Source organism: Mchenga conophoros, linkage group LG5 (assembly GCF_057382185.1).
Source record: "Mchenga conophoros isolate Kocher_MC1m ecotype Shallow Benthic linkage group LG5, M_conophoros_male_GT1.1, whole genome shotgun sequence".
NCBI lineage: Eukaryota > Metazoa > Chordata > Actinopteri > Cichliformes > Cichlidae > Mchenga > Mchenga conophoros.
This window is the reverse complement of record NC_140530.1, coordinates 9,189,456-9,202,269: the sequence shown is the minus strand read 5'-3', so window position 1 is coordinate 9,202,269 and position 12,814 is coordinate 9,189,456. Positions and strand designations below refer to the sequence as shown.

General features: G+C 42.2%; 1 protein-coding gene across 14 annotated transcripts in view; it reads right to left on the bottom strand.

Annotated features, from left to right (window-relative positions):
* The window catches only part of foxp1b (forkhead box P1b), a 155,970-nt gene that overhangs the window by 46,010 nt on the left and 97,146 nt on the right, over positions 1–12,814 (bottom strand). For 13 of the 14 annotated variants that reach the window (XM_085273056.1, XM_085273069.1, XM_085273055.1 and 10 more), the window contains one exon: positions 2,186–2,311. In XM_085273056.1, coding sequence (XP_085129182.1) covers positions 2,186–2,311 — 126 coding nt within the window. Of the gene's footprint in view, positions 1–2,185; positions 2,312–2,584; positions 2,717–12,814 lie in introns of those variants that run through there. The other variant, XM_085273067.1, reaches the window with a different exon arrangement.

Here is a 12,814-nt window from a genome sequence, read left to right as displayed (position 1 = left end):
GGATTCTGAGGCTTGTTTGACTCATATTTTTTTTCCCTTTAGTGCTCTGTGCAGGTCAGTTTTTTTCCTGGATGTTTCATATATACAGTGCTTCATTATTTTTGACTTGGATGAATTGGAAAGTGAGTCACATCTCCAAATGAGTAAAAGTCTCTCTGCACATCTCCTCGTGCCTAATAGGAAGAACACTGAGATGAATGGAGTCTCGTCTGCAGATCAGGTGCTTTTATGAGGTGTCAGCTTACTACACAGTCCCATAATTGTTGGATCATGTCTTTTGATGACCCAGTCCAGCTCAACAGAGAATCATTATCCAGGCTGTGTGATGGAGATAGTGAATGTTCTGTGTGAAGGAGGCTCCTCTAAGCACAGGGTTTGTTCTTAAAAGAGAAAATGACTATCTGGTGTTTGAAAAAAACAATGTTTGCGATATGGAACATAACAGAAATGCCACCAACTGAAAACGTTAAACTAAATGCAATGCACACTTGCACAGAATGGCCCAGTGATGTCTGCGCCTGAATACTTATCCTTGTGTGTGCACTGCTAGTGGTTGGGCTGGGTTTAATTAGTAGAATATGTAATTTGGAGATAAACAAACACTCGTCTGGACTTGTGGTTTTTTCATAATGGCAGTTTCAACTCAGCAAAATGTAGCATAGGACATTAGAGAGCAGGCAATTTACAGCGTTAGTTAGATACTACAGTGAGCCTGAGCTCTCTTCACAAGAACTGGGCAGAAGAGGGGAGTAAGAGAGGGGGGGGCAGGGGGAAAGGGCCCGACTCTCTTTTCAATAGCTGAGTGACAGCTTGGCCAAGCTCTCTGTATACATTAATAAATTAGAATTTTAATTTTGTCTTTGTCTGCAGGAGATGGTTTAGTACTTTACTATGTACCAACAACTGGCTGTATGCTGGAATCTGCCGTTGTGGTCCCCTCTGTTGACCTCTGCAGCACAATTCCCTGGCAGGCTGGGGAAACTGTTTAGTTTGATCCTTTCAACTTATTTGAATCCTGACAAATATGCACACAACTGAAAGGTCATCATAGTCATATTTCATCCTCTGGAGCTATTCCGAAGACATCTGCACAACAAAGAGGCTTTTCCACAACCTGACATTAGACCTAGCTGCTACAATAGCTCATTAAAAAGGGCCCCCAATGGGATAGTAAGGGTATTAAATATTATATATATACACACAGAGAGAACAGGGCCTCCGTATTAATTACCAAATATGCCCTGAAGTCGTTTGCAATTTCACACTGACACAAACAACCGCTCCTTGTTCAAACAAAGATATACATCTGTGAGGCAAATGTTGCATCAGAAATACAGCACTGTCGATCTTAAAAGCAAGATGAAAAAACAAAACAAAACCCCCCCAATTTTTTCCCCGCTGTTTTTTTCCCTTTGCATTACAAAGGCAGTTCAAATAAGTGTCCCACCACCTGTTTACCTCTTAATACCTTTGCATTCTCCCACCCCGTGCTCATGTCTCTCTGTTCCAGCTTTAAACCCTCCACCTGGAACACACACCCCACTTGCGGTCTGCTCTAGAGCACCTCCTGCTGCCAGAGGTATAGACTAGCCTCTTCTTTTATTTCTGCTGTATGCATGAGTGTGATGAAAAGAAAGCAAGGAAAGAACAAAGCCAAACTCCCTTTAGCGGAAGGAACTGAGCTCTTTCTCTTCTAGCTTTTCCTCTTTTCCACACTTTCTCCTGCTTACAAACTTCCTAAACAAAATGCAGCCAATAAGGACAATCCTGTCTACTGCGGTAATCTCAAACAGTGATAATCCAGATAATACTGGATGAGCTCATGTGATCTCAACCGGCCACAATGAGATTTTTCTGTGTGTCTGGCCTCTAAACAGAACCCCTTTCTGCGTAGTGCTACCACCTCCAGTGCTACCTGGATGACACAGGGTTGAGCGTGTGTGCCGCTAAATCACACATAATGCGTGAGCATACATAACTGCAAATGTTGCACTGCCAATATTAATTTCCTGTTTGTGAACTTAGACTACTGCTGTACTTTTTCTCGCACACTATGTTCTAGCAAGAGTTGCACAAGTTCACTTCATTTTTTTTTATTATCTGAATAACCACAAAGTTAAATAACCAAGCCATCAGATAACCCTGAGTTAAAATATGAGAGAACATCTGAGAACGACAACAATACCTGCAGGCTTTGCTGCTTGTCGTTGGCTTTGGGGGATTTGCGACCAGTATTTTGCTGAGACTGCAGTTGCTGTGGCTGGGATTGCTGCTGTTGCTGAAGAAGTATTTGCCGAGCCATTTGAAGAGCCTAGAAGAGAAATTAAAAAAGAAAAGTTACGTCCCCGGAGAACACTTTGATGCCTATTATCAGTGCAGACGTAACCCTTAGAGCAATATTCTCATTGCCGTATGAAAGACAACAAAAACCACAGACCTCCTTTCATGTTATCCTGTTTGGTGTCATAAAGCTAAGACTGGCATAAACAATGCTTAGATGTCAAAACAAATTCACAGACAGAGAAGACCAAAACAAGTTCAGCAATCCAGAAGAAATATTTATCTGTTGATAACTCACACTTACAGAAAACACAAATTGTCAAAGACACAAATCAGTTCTTTAGATCCTCCTTTAGCTCGGTCAAACTCCCCTTCAGAAAGCAAATAAAAGACTTTATAGAGGCCTCAAATATCTGTTAAAGGACACGGCCTTCTCAGTGGAAAACAAAATACAGTGCAGTCACATGTTTATTGCTCCAGCTACTCCCTTTTCCCTTACGATAAATAATCAAACATGCCATCCAGAGCAAACAAAGCTGGAGAAAGCTAGGGGGAAAAAAACACAGTGGTCTTGAAAACGGTCAGCGATACCAAGAAAAGCAAGCGTTGTGTTCCCACAGTGAGCTGGCCAGCCTCACACCTCCACCAGTAAACCATCTGGGTAAATAACTGGCCTCATTCTTTCCATGTTCCTCAGACGATTGCTCCCACAATTAAACAAACAGTTAGGGGGCGCATCCAAACTCATCTCATATACGGGCAACCTATTAGTTCTTCTGTCAATTTCTTGAGAAGTTTGTAACCTGCAAAAGGTTACAAACGGTATAAGAGAGGGAGTAGAAAAACAGAAGAGAAAAACGTTATAGTCATGTGTGAAAAAGTGAGTGAAACTTGTGAAGGACTGTGTGAAAGTAAGATATCAAACAGGGAACGAGCAAACAGAAAGCTGTGTGTAGACAGAAGAAAAGACGTGCCAGTAAAGTCCTAATGCCAGACAAGTCAGACGGTACTTTAAGTCCGAAAGGGGAGAGACAGCTAGGGGTATGAAGAGAACAGCTGTGTGACCGTTTGTGTGTGGGCGTACGCGCTGACCCTCCCAAAAACACGGCTGTCCAATGACATCATGAGTCATAAATATGACCGCAGGCAACAAAGAGGCCACACTGCTGGCATGTCACCGTGCTCGACTTTTAAAGGAGAAAAATTCTCCTTCTCTCAGCCTATCTGTGTCCTTCTGTCACGTAAAGATAAATGTGACCAACATATCTCAGTCTGCATGCCTAATTGTTTTTTGCTTTGAAAATTGAGAAGGGGAACCCCCTCAAAACAATCACACTCATAAAGAGAGTGTCGAAATTCAAACTAAGAACAATGTGAGCAAGATTCACTCCCACACATGACGGCAATATTTACATTTTAGGCATCAACTTTTTTACTCCAAAGCAACTCACAATTGCAACTTCAAATCGCAAGGACGTGAACTTAATTGACACTCGGAGGAGATCGGAAAAATACAAATGAATAATAATATTGTCTCTTCTTGTCACGCAGACTGTAAAAAAGAAAAATAAATATTAATAAAATAGTGAGAATTGCTTTTGGGAATTCATGGAATCCCAAAGGCTTTTTGTTTGATTGGTTTATTAAAGATTATTTTATTTTTTTCCATCTTAAGATTTTAGTGGTTGAAAAAATTTTGTTTAAATTATATAAGAAGCTAAAAATCTGATATTTCACGTCAATTTCCTATGCCAGTTACCAAAGTCAAAAGCTTCTAAAACAATATTGATACCTTAAATATATTTAGGAAACGGTGGTGTTATCTTCAGTGTGGTAGCTCTCATAATCTCCAGGTTTTCTGTTAGCACTACATACTTTAGGACTAGACATTCAAATGTGACTTCAAGATGTACTTGCGCTGTAATACCGATATGTGATAAGGAAATTCAAAATGAAATAAAAAAAAAAAGCAAAGAAGCAGTAACAAAATCATTCACTACGCCCAAGGCGTGGTATTACGGGCACATTGAAGAATAAACAAAGTGTGCTGTTTTCTTTTTCCTTGTAACTGATGACACATGCAGTGAAATGTGTGTGTGGTGTGTGAGTCTGGGTTTACAACCGAGGGTGTTGGAACAAAGAGAGTTGAGTCAACAGGATATGATAGGAAGTTCAGACAGTAATGGATGAAAAGATACATTTCTGGGAAGTCTTTCCTCACTGTCATCAGAGTATAAAGAAAAGAAAAGCGCAGAAAGAAAAGGGTCTTTTAGGGAAAAGTAGATAAGACTTGTGACAATGAAAATAAAATCTTTATATTTTAGAATCTAAGTATATATTTATATCTTACTCAGTGCATTCCATGCATGCCAAATTAACCCAAGGCTGTTTAGTTGTGTGTATCACACATAAATAGTAATAATATGACTATTATGACTGCATTAAGGTGCCTCAGCTTAAAGCAAAGGAGTCACAGGCAGTTTAAACAATAACAGCATTCTGCCACATTGCATGAAACGAGAAAATTACCAACACAGCCTTCCACTTTTCACGTCAACAGCTTCATCAAATTATACTTCCAATTAAAGGGCAATAATTATGTGATCGTGCCCTTGAAAACACAGTCGATGATCATCTTGACATAGGCAAATTAACTGAAATCACATTGCAGCCCGACAGCAAATACGTCGGCGTAATGAGAATCTTACTTTTGACGGTCAGAGCTGCAACAACAGTAAACACATGTTGGCATAAAGAGACTAAAAGGTGAGCAAGCTGAGATGCTGTGTTGTGAGGTCAGCATCGGGGTTAGGAATGTTGTTTTCAGCTCATTTTAGAAAACCTGCTGGAGGTGGCATGTCTTTGAGAGGCCTAATACTGGGTTTAAAAAAATGTATTGTGTACCGTCATTGCAATGTTTACACACCACCAACTCCTCTGTTTCAGAGGTCTCATTCCCTTCCCCTCCACCTCTGGAGTTTATCTTCTTTTGATCTCACATTCAAAGGAACTGGATGCATCATACACATGCAAGAGCTGCCCCAGACAAAATGTGATAAACTGGAAACTAGCACGCAGACTCTGAATCATGGTGAAGTGAAACATCTTATTTTGTCGATAAGGGCTAAATGAGTGAGCTAAAAAAGTGTTTAGGCTAGTTCTCTCTTTTGTAAAAACAAGAGAGAAAAATTCTGAAATAATGTTGTTATATTTTTGGTTTTATAAACAAGACATGACTTCTCTTATGGTGTACAGCTGTTAAGCAGCGAAATAATCCCTGCTTGTCTTTGCCACACAGCAATAAAGCGAACATCTTTGGACTTTGGATCTTAAAGACGTCACTCTGATCGACAGTTCACACTACCGCTTCGCACCAGCTGACTCACAAAACAGGATTTCTCAAAACCCCGCTACGTATCTCCAAGATTTTGATTCCGTGATGATTTGTTATTCTTTAATGTGGAAACTAATTTAATAAGCCCATTTTGTCTTACAGGTGAAGTTCAGCTGGTTTTGTGGATTGAACCATGACATATGTGTGACTTAAAACTTGTACTCTGACAAACAACTGATAAACAACAAAACTGAAGGGGAATCGACACACACAGCCACTAACAGCGATATGGTGACAAGAGATCACAGATAGTCAATGACTGAGCAACTTCAAACACAATCATGGTTGGCGACAAAACTAATTAAAAAAATCTATTTTATACTTACACTTGAAGAGTCCATTATATGTAGAGTTTGATTTTTAATGCCTATTGGCTACTTTGTCAAAAGAAGAATATACCAAGCAATATTCACTTCAGTCACTTCAGTGTCACAAGCAAAGCAGACTACATGTTGTATTGTTGGCTACAATAGCACACAAATGTCTTCATGACCTCCAGCCATCAGTTATTAAAGACTACTGATGGCAGGTTCACTAAAACAACAGAAAGATTCTCAAAGTTTGTAAGTTATCCGACTAATGTGGCAAATGTTGCCATTGGTTGTGATGACATCTCCACAGGCCGCAGCTATATTGATCTAAAACCAGTAAACAAGGACCTGCGTATTACTGAGCTTTTATTTGTACTATGGCCTAATGCAGGGGTGTCCAACTCCAGGCCTTACCAGGCCTCTGGAGAACTTCAACACATGTTGAGGAGGTCATTTAGCCTTTCAAATCAGCTGTGTTGGACCAAGGACACATCTAAAACCTGCAGGACACCAGCCCTTGAGGACTGGAGTTGGGCACCCCTGGTCTAATGTAATGCAATCTGAATCCAAAATCTTAAATCTTAAAAGATCGACTGTGGCGATTAAACATGGCTCATGCCTTTGTGGTGGCATAAATGATCACAGTGTAATTTGGGGATGTGCAGTGCCTTTGTATGAAAGTATTAATATAAGGTCTGCATTTTCAGCATGGCACAAGCGGGCAAAATGCACTTTGAGTGGGCAGTGAACTGGAAAAGAACTATATAATTTCTCCAGTGCCTTCAACACTATTCTTCCCTCGGTTCTGAAGGACAAGCTGGAGAACTCTGGAGTGGACCATCACCTCACTACCTGGATTTTGGACTACCTCACCGACCGACCACAGTATGTGAGGACTCAGGGCTGTGCGTCGGACAGGGTCGTCTGCAGTACGGGGGCCCCACAGGGAACGGTTCTGGCTCCGTTCCTCTTCACCATCTACACTGCAGACTTCTCCCACAATTCCACCCAGTGCTTCCTGCAGAAGTTCTCTGATGACTCTGCAATAGTCGGCCTCATCACTGATGGGGACGACAAGGAGTACAGAGGTCTGACCCAAGACTTTGTGGACTGGTGCCAGCTGAACTACCTCCAGATCAACGCCAGTAAAACCAAGGAACTGGTGGTAGACTTCCGCAGGCACAAGCATTCTCCACTGCAACCACTGAACATCCAGGGTATGGACATTGAGGCTGTGGACAGCTACAGGTACCTTGGTGTTCATCTGAACAACAGACTGGACTGGACTCATAACTCAGACGCCCTCTACAGGAAAGGGCAGAGCAGGCTGTACCTGCTGCGGAGACTCAGGTCGTTTGGGGTGGAGGGCCCACTCCTGAAGACCTTCTATGACTCTGTCGTGGCTTCTGCTATCTTTTATGGTGTGGTCTGCTGGGGCGGCAGCATCTCTGCTGGGGACAGGAAGAGACTGAACAGGGTGATCCGAAGGGCCAGCTCTGTTCTAGGATGCCCTCTGGACCCAGTGGAGGTGGTGAGTGACAGGAGAATGGCGGCTAAGCTGTCATCCCTGTTGGACAACGTCTCCCACCCCATGCAGCAGACTGTGACAGCACTGAGCAGCTCCTTCAGTGGGAGACTGCGGCACCCACGGTGTGGGACGGAGAGATTTCGCAGGTCTTTCCTCCCCACTGCTGTCAGACTCCACAACAAAGACTTTAACTGAACAAACACACACATCCACACATGTGCAATAACACTAAGTGCAATAATCTTTTCTGGCATCGTTGTATTTTTACTCAGTTGTATATAGCATTCGTATTCTATTTTTATCTTATTGTATATTTTTATTCTATTTTATTCTACTGTATATAGTATATTATTTTATTCCATTCTGTACAGCTGTGTACTGTATTTATTCTTATTGTATTCTAATTTTTGCGTCATAACTTTTGCACTGTCCACTTCCTGCTGTGACAAAACAAATTTCCCACGTGTGGGACTAATAAAGGTTATCTTATCTTATCTTATCTTATAAATGCCATTTTGAGTCTGCACTGCACACGGCCACAGAAGACTATGACTGCAAATATCACTCATATGTCTTTGCTCACTATGGAGCCAGAAATGTTATATATCCCATGTATGTAAAGAGAAAAAAGTGAGGGGAAAACAGTGTGTATGTTGAATCAGTTTCTGCTTAAACAAACAAGACTACAGTAGTCCTATCATAATCTCAAACTGAGGTTCTTTGTCAGGTGAGCTTGTTACGGGAATAAGGACACAACTACAAAGACAGACGCCTACATTCATACACCAAACATACATTCATTGTTTGTGAGTTAACATGAAGACAAATACACACACACAAACCGTAAAGGGAGTGAACCCTCTAGGTGCTTTTGATTAGAAAACACCCTCCAGCACATAACAACATTTTATCAGCAACAAAGACATTGCAATTTGGTATCCTTGTCATTTGAAATCCTCTTTTATTTTCCACATTTCAAATGTGTTCAAAGTTCACATCCTCTTCCCCATGTTAACACAACTTCCTCAATAAACAACAGGCGTTTTATCTGCATCTACTTTCACAGCATATTAGTGAATAGAGGCAGGAGCGTCTCTCATGTCCCTGGGCTATCACGCTGTGATAAGGGAACTGCTAAGTACTGGATGTCTTTATGTGCAGTCTGCACACGTGGATTATTTACAGGCTTTGGGGTTTCCTGCTGCTAAAGCCAGCTCTGGGTGTCTTACAAATCCCAGCTCAGAGCATTGCCACACAGTCAAGTCTGCTCTCTGTTGAATCCCTTGCTGCACCTTTTCCCACTACAAACAAAACCCAGACATAATTCAGACAGGTTTCTCTGTTTCCTCTTTATACAACTTTCATGCAACATTCAAATGGTGCACAAACAACCCCAAAATAAGGACCGGATTACACCAATCACTCAAGTTGCGTTAGATGTGACGGATGCATCATAGACAAATTAAGTCCTACGGCTGTCAAGCAGACAAGAAGCCTGGTAAAAGTATAAAAAATAGATATGATCTGGATAAATGCTGAGGAAAAACTATTCAAGGTGTGTCCATTAAGAATCTGACAGTGAAAAATGACAGGAAAAGTGTTGTTTGTTCAGGCCAATCAAAAGAAAGACCTTTCTATTGCTCAATATATGTTGGGCTCCTCTCTCCATGGCTGGGGAAGACCTTGAACGTGAAATGGTTTCAAGCAGATTGCCCCTAATTGCTAGAAGATGTGCAAGCAGGTGTAACCAGATCCCTGCGGCCACTCGAGAAAAAAAAAAAGGAGAAAGAACGAGATGTGCATCTGTTTGTGTGCTTCTGCACTTGTGTGAGTGCAGCAGTATATTTACTGAGCGGCCACGTTTCGCCAGGCTTTATTAGGCAGGAGAGCGTGGCTCAGAGACAGGCAGTAACAACACGACTAATAGGTTAGCTCTTAATGTAGTCCAGCTCAGAAGACACTGGGCCCTCTGGTCCCGCTCCGCACCCTCTGCGGGGCTTCAACACCAGCGGCCTAAATGTCAAGGTTATCTGCTTGACTTTCTGACTGGTTGCGCATCTCAACTCACCTGACATTTATCACTTCTGCTGTTTTCTTTTCAAAGACGAGGCCCTCTGCTTCTCAGCGGTAACCAAGCCAAGAGGCCAGCATCATTTCTCGCCAGCTTTCCCATGCAAGTCGCTGCCAGATTTCCTGAAATAATCTTCTTCTATGGGCTACTGAAGAATCCAGCGGTATCCAGTCAGTTCATAAACTGGAAGGGCTGTTGCAGCTCGTGGCAACAAATTTTGTAAAGTCGGAGTCTAACCGATCCTATATTACTGATAACTATTACGTTAGATAAGCATTGACAATGCAAACAAACTGAAATTGAATTCACTTGGAATACTTGTCATTTTAATTGAAATGCACGTGGGGTGATTCTTTTTAAACATGTAAGCGAATAAGCAGTGAGGATCATGTCTATTTATATTAATTGCATTTTTTCCCCTTTCTCTTTTTCCTCAGTAATACAGACGTTTATCTGCAATGCAAAGCAGGGAAAGTCTGGTTTCCCAGTAAGTATATAATTAATGCCATTTCCAAAAAGCCACTCCACATGGAAAACAGGCCCTGATGCTCAAACCTTGCGCATTACGGGGCTCTCGCAACAACACTCTCCAGTCTGTGTTTAGATTTCCAAACTAATTCATGTAGAATACATAAATAAATCAACGTTTTATACCCACTTCAAACCATTAGATTCCCTTCCTTCGCTGCACTTTTCAACTAATCTATTAATATTTATGACAACACTAAACATTCTGAATATCCACGTTTAAACAATAAGGCAGTGCGTGCACTTACATAAGACTAAATCCGACTTCAATAAAAACCCCATTTTGTTTATCCAACACACCTCCCCCTTGAACACACACCCCTCTCTCTCCATAACAGGTAATACAGTGCCTGGAAAATATTTTCTGAGCAAAAAGGAAGAAAAAAAGAATGACTAAGAAAAACATGACTAAAGCAAAGTTATTAACTGTGAGTGAAGATAGAAGAGAGGGGGGCTGTGAAGCAGGACTGATGATGGAGGGAGTGGAGTGAAAAAAAAAAGGCTGTGGGGGGGGGTGACAGATGGAGGAAGAGAAGAGTGAGAAGCTGGAGGGGGGTATGGGAGATAGAAAGAGAGGGAAAGAAGAGAATGTAAGAGAGAGGAGGCAGAGGTTGCAGGAGGTGCAGAGCGAAGGGTAAACAGTGCCCCAACCAGGCAGTTCGGGCACTTGGAGCCTGGTACAGAGGGGGTCACCTCACCCTCCCCCTACTCTCCCTAACCCGGCGAGGTCAGCTAAGCTATGCAGGCCTGACAGCTTCCGTTTGCTGTGTGCTCTGCATTTGTTTGGATTCCCCAGCCTTGCTTAGCCAGCAGCTTAACAACAGATGGCTAAAGAAGGCCTCTATTCAGAGAGGTCTGAATCAGAAAATCACACCAAGAAAAGCACACAAGCTGGAGACAAAACACATAGACACACCGCAAGCACGCACATGCAAATTACATGGATTGTCAGAGTTGCACATGCTGCAAACAGGAGAAGAGTAAATAAGGTTTTTGCTCGCAGCAAACAGTTATTTCGCCGCCACAAAACACACGCAAAGACTCAATGTGGAGACATATGTAACGACAACAAGTGACCGCATATGCATGCACAGTGTTGTCTGATTATACCAAACAACTTCCTGGAATGATTCAATAACTGAACACATCTTAGTGAAAGCATTTCTGTCCCCTGCCATTATTAAACGAATACCGCGTTTATTACAGCTTTAGTGTGGTGTAAACTCATAAACACCCTCCCAGAGTACAAGAGCAACTGTCAACTAAATATTGTTTCTCTCATGAGTCGCTCTTCCACCTCAATTACGCCTTTCAACTTCACAGGCTCAGTATGATAAAGTGGCAGTAAAAATCATTCACATTAATACACCATTGTGCATCTGCTGCTAAAGGTAATTAAAGAAGTAAATGACTCATAAGAATAGACATATTAGCCGCAAAATGAAAGGCAACTGGGCTGCCTCATGAAAATATGTACCATTAAGATACTGCATTTTCATATTGAGGTAATCAGCTCCACTAGCCTGATGCTGATTTAATCCACTCCAGTGGAAAGTCTATCAGCGCACAGCCGCGTGTCACAGTCTCTGTTATGTGTACCCACCAAGAGCTCGGCATTCTACTTCAGCACTGACTGCGAATGGCTTTTCCAAAGGAGTGAGGTCACACATGGGGACATCAGTTGGAGGAAGAGCCTGTGCTTAGGTGTCATTTAGGAGCAGATGGAGGGAAACAGAGAAGGAGTACGAGAGTGAGAAGTCGATATCATCAAAGCTAAAAAGAGTAAAGAAAAAGAGAAGGCAAAAGCGCAAACGACCTGGGAACAATGCAACGGGCAGATCTCAGCACTTCCTCTCCCCCTGACCTTAGCTTTGTGTTCTGAGCATATGATGCCTCAGGATGCCCACCACTGAATCGGCAATAATATCCCCCGAGTTGATAAAGTGAGAGGAAAAGAGCAGAGGCGTGCCAACTGTGCTGGGTACTTTAGATGGACTGTTAGAAAACACACACTCCTGCCGATTGCATCTTTGTTGGAAGTGTTGCATCACTTTGTAGCAAGGAGTGTTGTGCTTGGGAAAATGGGTGCTTCCAAAACCCAGCGTGAGACCTAGAATACTGTGAGCAGATTTTATCATGCGCGAATGATATTGTTTAGAATGGGAAGCTCTATCTGCCCTGGTCTCATAGACGGAGGACTCAACATTATCGATACACTCGAGACTCGCGAGATACGACCAGTAAAACCCCTAAATCTTCCAATTTAGTTGTGGTGAATATAGATGAATGTATTCTGCACACAAGTACAAGAAGGAGTTTGAGGAGGGGAAGAATGAGTTGCTACAGTCATGGAAGGTCACAGCGCTCGGGGCCTGAACCGACGGCCCGTGCTGACTGCTGACCACTCTGTGGGCCCGAGACCACGAGGCATGTTGATTAACTCAGAATAGATGCAAAAGCAACTCATGTAGATGAATAATCCCACTAATCAGTAAAGCAGACAACAAGCGTGACACTCCCTACAGCAAATTTTTAACTCTTCCCTTGAAGATGGATTGGAAATGTCAAGCGGCCAAAGAGCAGGCGAGCATCCTGTTGATTTGATTAAGAAACTAGAACTACAATCTGTCTTCATGAAGTAAATAAGCTTTTATGTATCTTGCTTTAAACAACCATACTACAGCCTTTATAGTATTTCTCTA